Source organism: Condylura cristata, unplaced genomic scaffold, assembly GCF_000260355.1.
Source record: "Condylura cristata isolate star-nosed mole 26May11 unplaced genomic scaffold, ConCri1.0 scaffold00030, whole genome shotgun sequence".
In the NCBI taxonomy this organism is placed as follows: Eukaryota; Metazoa; Chordata; class Mammalia; order Eulipotyphla; family Talpidae; genus Condylura; species Condylura cristata.
In genome coordinates, this window is record NW_004567131.1 from 26843532 (window position 1) to 26860151 (window position 16620).

At 37.8% G+C, this 16620-nt stretch overlaps 1 protein-coding gene across 10 annotated transcripts in view; it reads right to left on the reverse strand.

The window, feature by feature from the left end:
* The window catches only part of DISP1 (dispatched homolog 1 (Drosophila)), a 141633-nt gene that overhangs the window by 36831 nt on the left and 88182 nt on the right, over positions 1-16620 (reverse strand). For 6 of the 10 annotated variants that reach the window (XM_012731376.1, XM_012731379.1, XM_012731378.1 and 3 more), the window contains one exon: positions 10120-10645. In XM_012731376.1, the coding sequence (XP_012586830.1) occupies positions 10120-10628 (509 nt within the window). In that variant the 5' untranslated portion in view covers positions 10629-10645. The remainder of the gene's footprint in view (positions 1-10119; positions 10646-16620) is intronic. The other 4 variants (XM_012731383.1, XM_012731382.1, XM_012731380.1 and 1 more) reach the window with 1 other exon arrangement.

Below are 16620 nucleotides of genomic sequence, written 5' to 3' on the forward strand. Positions count from 1 at the left end.
TTTATACCACCAAAGACTCAGGCACAACATAGACCAAAAAAAAGAAAAGAAAATTCTTTATACTCAGAGATTCAGAGATTTATTAGTTTGGAATATTTTAGAGTATTTACAGTAATAATAAGACAGACTACTATAAGTCTTTGGTCATTTTGTTATTAAATTACATAAAGGAGATATCCCTGTGATAGCAAAGTAAGAAATAATTTAAATGCTATGTAATCTAAATTGATAATAGAAAAAAATATATTCTTAATTGCTTATACAACCACATATACTCAAAAGCATACACTTACAGAAGCCATTTATAGCTGATAACATTTTCAGCAACGCCTACATCTACCTATAGGTGAGAGAAGAGGCAATATACGTCTTCAAAACAGTCATCTCTTCCCATTTTGAAACCATGATGTGACACTTAAATATACTCTGTAAAGTAGTTTAACAGTTTAGATTCAATTCATAGAATTGAATCTAGCTGATGGAGGCACTGGTGTTCCAAAAGAAAAAAATGTTCTGTACATAATATACACAATTCTTTGTTGTCAGAACTAAAACCCATAAAGCTGAAACAAATCAGACTTTCATGTAAGAGTTTCAGTTCCAATTAAGTTAACAAGAAAATTTTCTCTTATTAGCAGAATCTGGACCCAGGAAGCAAGCAAGAAGTGATGTTTTGGTTTTTTACAAAACTAGTTATTTAAGAAAGCAAGAAAGGAACTGTGTCATCCAAACTGAATGAATGGGGAGGGGTGCTATTTCCTCTTTATTAATTAACTATTTCTTCTCAAGACTATAGAACATTCCAAGGCCTGGAAGATCACTAGTTAAAGGGCAGCTATTCTGCTGTTCACTCTAAAGGTGAGGTGAGCAGGGCATGGGAAATTCATTTTCAAACACATTTTGTCTCTGCCACTTATAAGGGGGAGAGAGGAGGGGCAGTACTAAAGGTCAAAATACCACATGGTTCTGGTCCTAGGCAGTGTTCACCCCAAAGGAGGCATCTAAGAATGCCTCCCCACTGCCAAAAGAAACAGTTTAAAGCAATTAGAAGCCTGAAAAGGACAATTGGTTAATTAAAATATATTTTAAACTGTTGAAAAGTAGTTTTGGTTAAAAGAAAACATTCTCCCTCAGTCCATGAAGTTCCATTTGCATGGTTTAGTTAGAGGGTATAAAGCAAACAGCTCCACGCGTTACATTTAAAAGTTACCCTAAATTATAAAACACTTGTCCTTAATCTTGGGTTTTTCCATGCCAGATTTGCTGTGAGCCCTGTATAAAACATGCTAAATGAGAGAATAGTATGTACTTTCCTTAATAAGATGTGAATAATAATTACTAATAAGAGATCCAAGAAAAGCTCATAAGAAAGCCCGAAAAATCTCATTAAACTTAACTAATTTCTGAGCATGGAATGCTGGAATGAAGTCTGAAATGCTCAAGCCAAAATACTTACCAGACACTAACCCCGCTCCCTTTGAATTTTAAAGTTCAGGAGAAGAAGGTCAGGGTAAGAAGGTTAAAAAAAAAAATTGGAGCTCAACATAGGGTTTAAAGCTGGGTTAGAAGGAGAGACTTAAACAATCAAATCAAACATGTAAGTAAATCTCTCCCAGAGAATGAGGAATTACTTTACTGTGAAGCAGCCAACGACTAACAGCTAAAAAACAAAGTCCTGAACTGAAGTGACCTGAATCTAGTTCTCAGCTATATATAAATGGAAATGAAGACAGTCATTAATCAGATTTCCTTTTAAATTTCCAAAGTGAAGGAGGGGGTGGTGAGGAGTAGGGACCAGTTACAGTAATCTTATTCACTGAGATCTGTCTAGGCCTAGGCGATTTCTCCTCCCTGAATTACACTTCACAAAGCATACTCCATCTCTTAAAAGCACTTTCAATACCAGGTCAAGGAGTTTGGGGAAACCATGGAAGATTTCTGAGCAGAGAAGTGACATAATGAAAGCAGTGTTTTAGGAAGGGGGAAGGTGGGCACGCACAGAGACCACAGACACACAAATAGGGTCTGAAGGAATGAATGTGCTAACTGTCCATCCTTGCTTCTTACTGGACACACAAAACAGTGCATAGAAACAGTAAATTGCTCACATTCCTGTAGAAAGCATCATGTTTGAATCTCAAACTACTTGGTAACTATTAGCGCCCTGTACTGTTCAAATATGAAAAGAGAAATTGATTTAACTAAACCAACTAGGGAAATTCACATAGAGTAAGTATCATATCAGTGGCTGTCTCATTTTATTCTGCATTCTCAGTTCATAAAATATTTAAGAACAAAGAAACATCCAAACTCCTACTCAGGAATTTATGGTTCATCCACCAGTTTTATAATCTGCTGACTGCTTATAAAACCACTTATACTAGATTGGCAAATGTCCTGGAGGTGGTCAGAGCTGAGCAAACAGAAAGGTTGTTCCTGCCTGACTTTCCTTGGGGCACAGCTCTGGCCCCTCCCCATCTGTCTAAAAGGGGTTCCAGAAGCAGTTAGTACTGGTGGTAAGTAGCCTGGACCTCTCCCTTTTCTTCATGAATGAAGATGTAATTTTTTTAAAGTCAAAAACTGATGCATTTGGGGAATGATTTAAAGAGCAGAGGAGGTATTCCTCAAAAAATAAGACTCAGTAGTAACAAAGCATTCCTCTCACCTTTCAGAGCCTTCTCCCATTTGGGAATTATCTTACTACATTAGACCAGTGGTATCAGATTTTCATGATCAATTTACCACATCATTCAATAAAACACTACATATGAAGGATTTGATGGATGCTCAATTATTTCTAGGTCATTCAACAAGGAACCTCTGAGTGTCTGTTCTTGCTAGACCCTGGAGACACAAGGGAGTACCAAAAAAGACTCAACAAACTCAGTGAAAGATCAGTGAACCAAAGGTATTAGCACTGCAGAATTACTGTAAAGCAATTAGACCCTTAATGAATGCTTTCTGATGCTCAAACAACAATTGGAATCCTTTGTTTCTAGGCAGTTCTCTTTGACCAGTACAATAGCATTTTGTTTTTCAAAGGTCAGTTGAGATTAGCCCAACAGGCACAAATGGACTGGGGAGCCTCCCCTGGCCCCATCTCCAGAGAAAGGGCCCAAGCCCCCACTCACCTGCCCCTACTCCAGACCGCCAGGCCTCCCATTTCCATGGTTCAGGCAATAGGACTCCTGAAGGTCCAACTTACTGAGAGAACTTTCCCATCTCCCACAACTCTTTCACTGAGCTGCCCTATGACTCCATTTCCCTCTTGGGGCTCACAGAACCTTCTAAACTCTGGATTTGATATTCAGAGTGTGGTTATTTTTGTTCCAGTCATCTCACCTGCTAGACTCTAACTGCCTCGACGGCAGTGACTAATGTAATTTTATGAGATTTTTTTTTTAATTTAAACTTTGTGAATTGTTCACATAAAAGATGTCTTACAAAATGGCTTTTTAAATTATAATTCATCCAACCAACAGCTATCGAGCTCTGAACACACCCCAGGTACTAGGCTGTATTTCAAACTCCAAAAAACCAAGCAATCTCTAAAATATCTGGTTTATTTTTTAAAAAAGAAAATAAATGCATATATAAACATTTTTGTTGAAAAGAATATGCAATAGTATACCAATCAAAATCTTTTCATATATTAAGTTCTACAAATTCTTTTAAATTACACCTAACAATTCGCTTACGATTGGAAAGGAGATGAGTAGATAACAGTGTTTTATTTTCCCCTGGAATAAGAGATATAACAGAGCCATAACAATGTCTTTCAATTAAGTTTCACTGCTAGATATTTACCTTTTTAACCAAAAAGAAAAATTTTGAATCACTTTTTTAACCTCACACTATAGTGTCTGCTAAACAACTAGCAGTAATATGAAAAGGGGTAATTAAAGAACATATTTGCTTCATTCTCAAATGTTACATTAATTAGTTTGGGGACATAAAGAGGGCATTGTTTCCTGACATTTATTATTAAAGTAAAAGATGACCGAGGCTCATATTCTGAAATGCATTCCATGAGGCATAGCACACACTAAAATCTGTTCACTTATAATATAAAGAAGTCTCTAAGAGAAGTCCTACTAATAAAATAGGCCTTCACCCACTCTGACTGCCAAACTGACTTACTTTGGCAAGCAAAGTTGGAACATTTTAAATTTTACAAACATTATCCTGTTTTAAAAAGTTAATTTTGACTAAGGAATGTAAAAATAAACCTTGGTTTCAGTGAAATCAAGATGAAATCTTACTAGGCTTCTAAAATTAACTATCAGAATCAGATTATATAATTAGTATAAAGTATAAAGGCTCCAAGTCGTTGGAGCTGGAGAGGCCCATTTATTCTCAAGAACCCTTTTCCCTCTTCCAGAGGCAAATTAGTCTCTCCCCCACCTGCTCTCTCCTGTAAGTTGTGGGGGTGAGACATGCAATGTGTAAATAATTTGAAAAGCAGTACATCATGGATTTATTTAAACCAGGATTCAGTCCTAGCTTGATTTTGGAAACAATACTAATAGAATTGTGTGCAGGCAGCAAAAGATTACAACAACAACAAATAAAACGTTAAGAAAATGGAGCAAAAATAGAAGAGACTGGTATTTGGTTCCAGGTACTGCACTGTACACAAAAATAGCTTCTGTTATTCCCATTTTTTTCAGAACGAGAAACCAAGGCTGAGAGATGAAATATTTATCCCAGATGGAGAAGCTAGCAAGTAGGAGGGCCGGGATCCCAAAGCCGTGTGCTTGCCCACAGCTGGTGCTATGCGGTAAGGAAAGGAGACAGCAAGAAGGGCCAATGAGAGTTGTAAGGTAGCACAAAGCTGCCCACAGGGCCTAGGTGCACTCACCTGCTATGGAGGGAAACTGTGATTTAGGTTCAGATTTTCAAGCTAAGTGAAATAACAAAGGCAAGAGCTGAGGAGAGGGGGAAGGATGGCTCATGGCAGGCCAGGTGCAGCAAAGCCAGACCGTGGAGAAATGAGCTCAGGGCTATAAACTTACCTCTGGATGTCAGGATACAACAAACACAAAAGAACAAGATTTCAAGGGATAGGTTCTCTTTAAATACAACACAGGACTTCTTTTTTCTTATGTTTTAAGAATAAGAGTTCCCCTCAAAGAAAATAACTAGTGTCCAAAGAGGAAACAAAAAGAAAATCTTTGAGGGGGGAAAAAAAAAAAGAGCCATATATTGGAAAACTAATTTAGAAATTGAAGGAGAAAGAAAATATGGGCTACAAAAGTCACACAGTCACAATGTAAGGCAGACACAGTGTTCACTTAGCCTTAGAGGGCTGAGCTAACGCGAGGGTACTAGGGCCTCGTGGTTCCTTCTGTCCTAGTGTCCCTAACCCCGGGTAGCGCTGACTCCTTTCGGGTGCCACAGTGCATGTTCAAAGTGACCATCTCTCTGCAAAATGAAAATGCAGGGAAATGAGAATGCCTTGGGCAGGTACCCAAAAGTATCAAAGTTCCCCACCATGATAACAAGTCTGTGGCCTTGCCACGTATCCTAATAGCATCCTGCTACAATCACGAACATTTCTTTGCAATACCAAATTGAAAGGTAAGCAGAGCTTGGATTAGAAGTTTTGAATGCTATTTTTGGATGGAGAAGAACCTTATTAATTGTGTCATAGCAGTATTACTCTTTTAGTTCAATAAGGTAATTAGAAGATCCCAAATGAATTCAAAACTTTCTTCAACCAACACATGTGGAATGTGACTGACTCCTGAGCAAGCAACTGGACTGTGCTCAGGATGTACAACTAGGAAAGGCTCTCACAATCCAAATGACTCCTCCACTCTGGCCATCCTGTTTCCTTACTGTTCCCTAAATATTCTTTTTATTGCTTTCCCCTTACAACTGAACCCCACTTTCCATGCTCTGCCTCCTCCAGCCCCCTTTTTCCCATCCTGGTCATCCTTGAGGAACTCTCAGGTCCTCTCTTTGCTGTCTGTCTGTCTCTAACCTCATTATCCTCAGGAATCTTTCCCACTGCTGGCCACAGGGTTCTTTATTTTTCCTACAAAAAAAAGTACTACTCCTGTTATTGTTATTATTTATATTTTATTTTTTAACATCTCAGGTTAAAAAATGGTATGCTCATTTAGGTTTAGAACTTGCTGGTATAGGCTGTCCTACATTAGGTATGAAGAAAGAAATCTACAAATGAAAAAGCTGAAGGCTTTAAAATAAGATCTACTTAAATTACTTCGTGCTAATGATGAACAGAATTAAAATAGCATATACTAAATCTACATCTTTTGATATAATCTCACTTTTACCAATCAAAAAAACATAATTTTTTAAAGGCAAAAAAAGAAAGCAGGAGTGATTGACTTGATGAATCTTTTGAAATATATTTTAGAGCTTAAGGAGGCAAAAAGGGGTAAAAGAGAACCTACTGTATTACCAAAGGCAGTAGAAGGGGGAAGAGAAATGGAGATGGACTAGGATCCCATTTTCTATTTGGCTGATTTTTTAAAACATTCTCTATGGCAAACAAATAAACAAATAAAATTTGTTTATAAACAAATAAAATGTTAAGAAATAAAACAAAATACCAATTGGTACAAAGAACAAAAGTGACTGAAAGCACTTAGAATCTTGCATTGTGTACATAGTTTTACTCTAAGGCAATCTGTAAAAAATATTCTATTAAGCAATGGCGACATATATCTTTATTGAGCTATAAATACACCTTAAACATAAAGTGAATGATACATCATTAAATATTTGAGATATCAGTGAAAGAAATCACATGACAGCCTCGTTTTCTGAATTTCTTAGTGATGACATCGGCACTGACAATCCCAAATGGCCCTGTTCCCCCTCACCCATCAGTTATATCCATGTCTACATTTGCTTCTGTAAGTAACGTAATGATCTGGGAAACAGCACACCTTCCTTATCCACAACATAGTTCTGCAAATAAATAGATGCCTAAAGCCTAAATAGAGCAAATAAAGAGAGCCTAAATGTTTCAGTAATTCATTCTATGTAACCTCCAATCGTACAGTTGTCCTCTCTGCAATTGTCACATAACCCAACATTCACATTCTTTTGAGAAGACTTACATCCCCACCCTCAGAAACTCAATGCCTCAGCTCTGCTTGTTTATGGCTCCTTCTCCATCTTCCTCCCATTTTAATTAATGGCATTACCTTCTACCCACCAATGTTCAAGCCAAGAAATTGAAAATCGCTTGTGATTCTTCTTCACTCCATGACCCCATTCCAATTGTTCAACCAAACCTAGTAGAGTCTACTTTGTAGGTTTCTGTGGCATAAAAATATTTCTAAATCCTGATTCAAGTCACCATCACCTCTCACATGAATTACTGCAACAAGCCTTCAAATGCCCTTCCAATTACAGAAGTCCTGACCCACTTCAATCTACTCTCCACAATGCAAATCTAATCTAGTATATCTGCTGCTTAAAAATCTGAATATTGGACACATAAGGTTGAGTTATTATTTTTTAAAAAAGAAGCAGACAATAATAAGCATTAGCAAAGAGGTACACTGCTGCTGGTAGTGTAAAACTGTACAGCATCTTTGGATGTAGTAGTTCTTCAAGATGTTAACCATATAATTCCCACATGATCCAGAAATTCACTTCTGGGTATCTACCCAAAAGAACCTAAAGAACTCAAATGGATATTTGTATGCCCATGCACATAGCACCACTATTCACAAAGCCCAAAGTTGGACACACCCCATGTGCCCAACAACAGCAGAATGGATACACATAATATGGTGTACACATACAGTGGAATACTATTTAGCCTTTAATCGGAAGGAAATTGTGACATATAGTACAACTTAGATGAGCCGTGGAGACAGCTTCCTAAGTGACAGCAGCCAGTTATGAGAGGGTCAAAATTATATGACCTACTTATATGAGATACCTGAATAGTCAAATTTCTGGAGCTCACTTTTGTCGGTTTCTTTGTTTAGTTTCTTTATATTGCACCCGTAAAGTGACATCACACTATTGGTAGACTAGCCCAGTCCCTCTGGAAAATAGTATGAAGTTTTTCAAAATATTAAAAATAGATCTATCATATGATCCAGCAATCCCTCTCCTAGGTATGTAGGTGAATACAAAAACACTAAGTTAAAGAATACAAAACACTAACTTGAGAGGTTATATGCAATCCGATGTGCACTGCAGTGCCATTTAGAATAACCAAGCTATGGAAAAAACCTAAGTGCCTAAAGCCAATGAGTGAGCTAGAAAGATGTGGTATATGTGCACGATGGGCCACTGCTCAGTTATTTAAAAAAATTAAAAAATGCAACCTTGCCATTTGCAACAACATAGATAGAACTGGAGGACAATGAGCTAAGTGGAAAAAAATCAGATGACAAATACTGACTGACTTCACTTATACATGCAATACAAAGAAACAAAGCAAAGAAACAGACAAAACCAAACCAAAGGTAGATCCTAGAAACTGTAGAACTGGGGCTACCAGATGGGACAAAGGAGATTGGGCTGGGAACAAACAGGGAAAGGTCCCCAGTGGATTAAAGAGGAGGATATTGGGGCTTTAGTGGTGGGCATGGAGTGATAATTTACATTTGTAAAAGTGTGAACCTATATCCCTAAAACATTCAGTATTATGTTACCTTGTGATGAGAACTTGTTTAAGATGTACTCTTTTAGAAACTTTCAAATATAGAACACAGTATCATTAACTAGCATCACCATGCTGTACATTATCTCGCCATAGTTCATTTATAACTGGAAGTTTGCAGTGACCCTAAAGTATGAATTTGCTATATGCATACAATAGGTTATTATTCAACAGTAAAAAAGAGAACTGATACACAAAGCAAACAGATGAACCTCAAAATGTTATGCAGAGTAAAAATTGCCAGATACCAAAGAGTACATGCTTTATGATTCCATTCATATGAATCTTTAGGCAAAAAAAAATCTATGGTAACAGAGCTAAGAAGCAACATAGAGCATATTCTGGGGTGTAAAATTTTATACATTTGATCAAAGTGTGGGTTACCCTAGTGTCTACATTCAAAACTGATCAAAGTGGATTAGATATATGCACTTTCCTGTAAATAAATTATACCCTAATTTAAAAAAGACAATGGTCTTTTCTAGCTCATTTAAAAATCTCCATTACTGGGGCCCTCCCTGGTGGCGCGGCGGGTTAAAGCACAGCACAAAGAAGCTTAAACCACTTCCGCATGAGTTCGATTTCCGCCTGCCCCGGAGGAGATCCACATGGCGCGGCAGACCTCTCCTGACCCGCCCGCTGCTCCCCTCAGCAGTGTACTTCGTCGATCTGCCTGCTCTGTACCCCACTCTGTCTCTGGTGAATCCTCTCACCCCCCGCATCTCTGGCCTGTACCCCAGTTCTGTACGAATAAATAAATAAATCTTTAAAAAAAAAATCTCCATTACCTAAAAATGTGAAGTAGTACTCTGCCTCTACAAAGTATTTAGTATTTTATAAAATATGTTACAATGGGTCATCCACAGTGCATGTGACTTTGGCTGAGATGGGGAGGAAAACTGGTGATAATTTATAGGTTTTATAGGTTATATAGGCTACAGGATTTATAGTTTTCGTCTGCTATGAAAGGAATTGTTGCTTTCTAATCTCATCTAATCTCAAAATATTACACAGTCGCCCAAACCACATGAGTACAAACTGAGAAGACAGCCTCCAGGGATACAGAAGGAATCAACAACTTTTCCCTAAGGTTGATCACTATCACTAATGACTAACCTAGACAGCCTCATCACAAATATATCCCCCATGTATAGTAACGGAAACTGCTAACAATGAAACCTTTTCCTGAACTTCTAAACTAAGCTCTACGGTGCAGTGAGGACACCTCACCAGCTGAAAGGCAGCACAGAGAGGGCTTCACTGATTAAGAAGTCAATGCAAAAAAAGAAAAAATAAAAGGTATAATAATATGTGTTTAGTAAGCTTCAAACAACCCACAAAATGAGTGTTTTCGTTCTTTGACACATTTTCTGCTCCTCCTTTTGAGGAAATAAACACAAGCAAGCCCCTGCATGTGGGATTCGCGAACCGCTCAGGCGAGCAGCCTCTCGAGCACTCACCTGATGCTGGTCACGTGCTGCTGCACAGGCTGATGCTGGAAATGGTCAGGCCACGGATGATGCAGGCAGAAGGATGGGGCGGGCTGGAGACAGCACGCAGTCTGATAAACAGGTGCATGGTTTGGACAAAGAGATGCAGGGCACTCTGGGTGTGGCTGCATGCAACATGAGGCCAAAGCGGAAGGTGCTGTGGAGCCAGCCTCGGGATGGCACTCTTGGTGACTGTTATGGCTAGTCAAAGGATGATGGTATGGGCAAGGATGACAGCACTGGGGTAACATCTGAGGTGTTCTTTGGTTGTCTACAGGCAGAAAGGATGATTTAACTGTGCCATTAACTTGCAGGCATCCATTTGGACTCACTTTTGCTCTGGGTGCTTCTTTGGGGGTGAGCTGTTGGGCTGTGAGGTCTCCATCACAGGGGATGAGGGGACTAGCGCTGGTAGCACTGGCTGCGATGCTGCCATTGCTCAGGACCACAGAATCGTTGTTTCCATTGCTCATAGCCATGCTCCAATTTCTTGACCCTAAGAAAGAAAATGACGTGCAAGCACCCAGTTAAGAGGCAGCCAGGCATATGCAGAAAAGATATTTTAAAACAGTTCTTTGAAAATGAGAGTTCTCACAGGACTTGCAAGAGAACAGGGAAGCCGGTGGCTGTTAAGACAGAACCAGCCAATACCTGCACTTGTCTTCTTTCCTCCCAGCCAGCCCATGCACCTGGAGAAGCCTCTCTCCACCTTTGTGACTACTTTTCACTTGCTCCACCTCTACTCTTCGTGCCTTTCTCTCCTGTCCTGGATATGCAAATAGCAGTTAAGAATTAAGATATTTTAGAATGAGGATGGAGGGCTGGAAGAAGATCAAGAGGATACCAATATAATTCTTCAACTTTTCAGCAGTTTCATGTTGGAGATGTTCTGATACACGAGTAATAGGCAAGATGAAGGGCCACTCTGAGGGCAATGCATTGTGTAGATCACAATAATCTGAATAATCTTAAGAATGCCTTAAGTCTTTGAAAAAGCTAAAGAAAATATGATTTTTCCATTGTCACTCGGGTCTTAGAATAGAATTAGCAAAATATAAAACTAGTTAAGACTTGTGGCAGCCAAAATATGAGACACAAAATACTTCTATCTCCTAAGCCAATGAATATAATGTTAACATCATAATGAACAAACAAACCACTTAAGTTGCCAGGAACTTATTAATTGGTCAGGTATGTATGTGCCTGTGTTATATGGCATTATTTGCAGATGAGGGAAAAAACTCATCTGGAATTTGCCTCAAATGAGGTTTTTTTCCTTTCATCAAAGGGTCCAGGCCTTCAACTTAAAAGAAAATCGTATAATAACCAGTGTGCATGTTCTGTCCAGTCCATGAACAAAAGCAAAAGCAAATCTCCTTCCTTACCCCTTGCCCACTGACTACCCCTGAGGAACAACACACACACAATTTGGGAATTTGCAGTAAGAAAAATAAGTCATTAAATGCTATTCACTTTACCAAGAGAAAGAGAAAACCATAATTTGGCTCACTAGCCCTTCTGGTATGACATTCTTCTAAGTAGACAAAACAGCTTCTAGAGAAATCTCTCTATAGTCTCCCCATACCTCTGGCAAATACACAAGTATCCAAAAGAAATTATCTCTTTTCAGTCTGAATACTTAGTATCTAACATGACAAACCTAGATCATCCATGAAGAAAATTCCTATGCAGATTTTCACCCAATATAGAAATTACTCAACAGAGACATTCCTGAGCAGATCACACCAGAAAAATGCATGTAAAGTTCCATCTGAATACTGGAACTCTGAAAACACTCATTGTACTATATAGGATGCCAATTTATCATTATCAATTTGTTTACCTTTTGGATAAATTTTCTCAAACGTGCACACATGCACACACACACACCTCCCCCCCACCCCCACACAAACACATTCAGTTATATAAACATCAGCATTATTCAGTCTGCTGAATAATACCAGCAGACTGGTATTATTCAAGTGGTGGGAAGGCAGGATAGATATACTGGCAAAAGCCTTAATCTGACCCAGGAGGCAAAAACTAATCTTCTTTCCATCACTTTCTTAATGTGCCATCTCAGCAAGATCTGCTCCTATAAGCTTGCATTCATTAAAGAAAATATCCTCCCTTTTGCTGTTAACAAAAGAGAAATCTGTACCCAAATGCTCTGAAAAACAATAAAACAAATTATTGGGCATCTAAAGAAGCACTAGAACTTTTAGAAAGTTAACTGAAATTTAAGGAGTTTACTTGTATACTTCTGTGAAAGACAGTGGAGATATTGGACGTGGCAATAGCTAGATGAGATAAACACAGTCACTTCCCAGAATTAGAAACTCTCACTGTACAAATAATCCACAGAGAGAAATTACTGAACACACACACTTCCGATCACCTCCACTCTGGCTCTCAAGTCTTCTCTCTAGATCTCAGCCAAGCTACCCTGCTGAAGGGATCTGTTGGGCTGAACGGAAAAACCAACACCTCCTCCTGACCTTTTCATCAGGAAGCTGAAAAGAGGGAATACATTTTCCATTTTGTTGGTTTTGTTTATCCTCTCAGTTGGTTAATATCATCTCAGTCTAATTTTTGTGAGTATTTAATTCAATCTATCTAGTTATGTTGCAGGGTGAGTTTGTATTTGTGAGAAGTATCTAGTAACAAAAATTCTCAAAGTTGTAAAGCGACTCTGAACTGAAGACAGAGGACCATTCACTTCTGAAATAACCTGTACACTCTCCACAATTTCAGTCTTAAATCTTCTAATTGAACCTACTTTGCTTCAGGAAAGAAACTTTTCTTTTTCTTTGTAACTAGAGTCACAACTATCATTCTCTTTCGTTTTATTGCAAATTCACCATTTTGTAGTTACATAAGAGTTAATAGATTTTTGTAGACCAGCCAAAGGACCTAATCACCATTTATAACATTTTCCCCCACTGTGGTAAAATGCACTTCGTGTGCCAAATAACTGACTTAGAAATGAATTTTTGGAACACAACCTGTTTCATAACTTTGAAAACTTCTTGTAATGAAGTAGGAACTAATGGATAGTAAAGAATAATTATAACTCTGACTTTGGCTTGTATTTGAAGCAAGTCACATGAGCTTTCTATGATTCAGTTTCTTTAATCATAAAATGAAAACAATCAAATTGACTTTATAAATAACTTGTGAGTTGTAAGTGAAAAATAATGAAAAGCAAAAACAGAAAAAAAAACTTTGTTCTAAGAAATGTATATGCATTAAATTCAGTGGCTATACTTGTGTAGGAAATCCAGGTGGCCAGGAAAACAGTGAAGTTTTAACTTAAGTCAAGAATTGACCTGAAGACTGCACAGAACATATTATTTCTGTAGAATTGAGACAAATGAGAAAAAAAATTCAGCCTGAGCTTGGGGTAAAGAGAATTCAGAGAAAACACAGAGGAAGAGTAAACATAATAAAAAGAATTATTATGATAAATATAATGCCATGTGATTATAAATGCAGTGATGATAGTATTTATAGGCAGGGTTTAAAATAATAATGAAAGAAAATAATAATAATAATAATGATATTTGGATCAAGTTTAACTTACTTTAAAAGACAGGCCTTAGGCCCTCCCTGGTGGCGCAGCGGGTTAAAGCACAGCACTGAGAATCTGAAGGCACTTCCGCATGAGTTCAATTCCCACCTGCCCCGGAGGTGACCACATGGCGTGGCAGACCTCTCCTGGCCCGCCCGCTGCTCCCCTCAGCAGTGTACTTCATAGATCTGCCTGTTCTGCTCCCCGCTCTGTCTCTGGTGAAGCCTCTCACCACCCCAGTTCTGTATGTGCAAATAAATAAATCTTTAAAAAAAAAAAAGACAGGCTTGAAGTCACCTGTTTCCCCCAGGGCTATAACACACAGGCCAGCCAAAGGAAAGCTATTCTTGAGGCACTGGCTTGAGGTGTGAGATGGGGTCCTGTGGCCAGCTATTTTGGTGTATTTTCTGTTGTTCTTATATAATATGCCAATATCAATACATTCAAAGCCACTAATCTTACACCCTCTATTTCACCTCTTCTACCAGCACTTTTATGTACTGGCAGTTTGGGGGGATTTAAGACTTTTGGCCAAGGCCTTGATTACATTTTGTAATTTAGTAATTTTTCTTTGTACCTTATTTTGTTCTTCAAATGATTCTAAAGATAATAATCAATGTCCATCTCAAAAGATTTCTATAAGAAAATAAAATGGTCCCAGCAGTCACAAAGGGCTATGTATTTATAACAGAATTATCATTATCACTTGAGTGAGTGATAAGAATATAAAATTACAGGATGGTGCTTTTTAGGTTGAAAACCAGAATTATGCTTTAGAACGACATCTCTGGCTTAGCATGCCCTGGTTGGGTCTGAGTTTGGTTGTCGACTCTACTAGTTACTAACTTTGAGAATCTGGGTAAAGTTAATTGCACTCTTACAGTCTTGATTCTTCTTAGAGTTGAATCTGGTTTGAAATCTTCTAGGAGAGCAAGATGGTACTACTTATCAAAAATTTTAAAACCCCATCCTTTAACCTATAATTCTACTAAGAACTTATTTTGGAGGTATACATGAAGAGCAATGTCTGAAATATAAGGATAAAGATGTTGACTGTACCACTGAAAATTGGAAACAGTCTCCTCTGTCATAGCCATATACTGAGTATACTGCACACGCACACACACAAATGAGCTAGATCTCAATATATTGTTATAGAAAGATGTTCAAAAAACATCTTTATGTGTTAAAAAAAAAACTAACTGCAGAACAATCTATATGGTATGAGTTCATTTGATTAAGAAAGGGGTGGGTTGAGAAGAGACAACATAGAAAAGGTTAGGATAAACACAGATAATTTCTAGAAGGACATACGAAATGATAAAAGTGTTTCATGCTAGATAGTTCGATTGGGTTATTTAGAAGCACATAAGACTTTCACATTTTACTTTTTGTACTGCTTGTAATTTTTACTATAAATGTGACCTATTTATAGTAGTAATTCATTAATAAAACCATCTATAAAGATGCTAGTAAGGTGACTAACAATGAACAAAAGATAATTATTAAAATGTAAAATAGAAACAAACTTACCTTACCCTAAAGAATAACTAAATGTCAATTCACTGGCTATATCTTAACATTGCTTAATGTTTGCTCTTACGATAATATTCTACATAATATATCAAATAATTGAATAAAGCAGGAGGTGAAAACAGCTAAGGAGAAAGAATAGAAGAATGCAAGCTATTGAGAAAAAGATTTCAATACACATTACATGTCTCACAGCACCCAAATTTTTTTTGAAACATGTAAGATTATTTGTTGGACCCAAACTATAAACCAAAAGTAGTACTATGACTAGATCTACATGCATTAAGGAAGCATCACAGAGAAGAAATATTGAGACATTTCAATCAGTTGAAATGTAGAGAAAAGAAATCAGAGTTGATGTGATTGGAAGTTTCAGTTACATCCTTCTGTGCTTCTGAACTCAGAAAACGCACACCTATAAAACATACGGATGTCAACTTGTTTCAAAGACAAAAAGTAGTATCTCATCGAAAATACTATCTTATAATCTTAGTGAGGTCTGTTTGAATTATGGAAATTTTACTTGTCTACATATTACACACCAAAATATGTTAATGAAACATAATTTACTCAAAGGATACAATCAAACTATTTAGGTGACTCCCAAAGTACAAACACATCTAAAAGCATTTTGAAATCTCATTGTAACTACAGGAAATTGGAAGTCAGTATTGTTACTGTGGCCAGAAAACTATCAAGTTCAAATCTAAATGTAATGCTGAAGAGAATACACAGGCCTGTTCCAATTACCACAGCAACTCCTTAGCAAAGTCATCACTATCTTTAACAAACACAGGGCTCATGTAGCCTGAAGGAACATATCCTCATCCCCACCAATAGTTACAATAGTACACCTCTTCGGGAATGCCAAACACTTCCACACATGATCTCACTTGAGCTGATCCTCCTAAGAGCCCTCAGAAAAACAGGTGTGGCAGGTATTACTACTCCATTTGGCAAAAGAAAACTTGAGACACAGTCTCAAATGGTAAGGCTAGGAAACCCAATGTCAAGGTTTTGAGGACTTATGCATTTCATAAGTTCAGGTGATGCATCCTAAAATAACCCTATGCTTCATTAGATCCATAACACCAAACTGAACAGTAAATGTCAGTACTGGGTTACATCCTATGTTGTAGCCAATCTTCAGAAGAGTGATGGTCCCAAAGGCAGTTTCACTAAGTAAATACCAAACACTAACCAGTGCTTCTCAAACATGAAAACTGGATGTGGTTAAAATGCAGTCTCATAAAATGGCATCTGGAGGGGGCAACATGCTTCCAACAACATGCCCACACTACTGATTCTAGAATACTCTTTGCAAAACCGCAAATTAGGTGGGGAGGCTACAGGAGAAAAAGGACTAA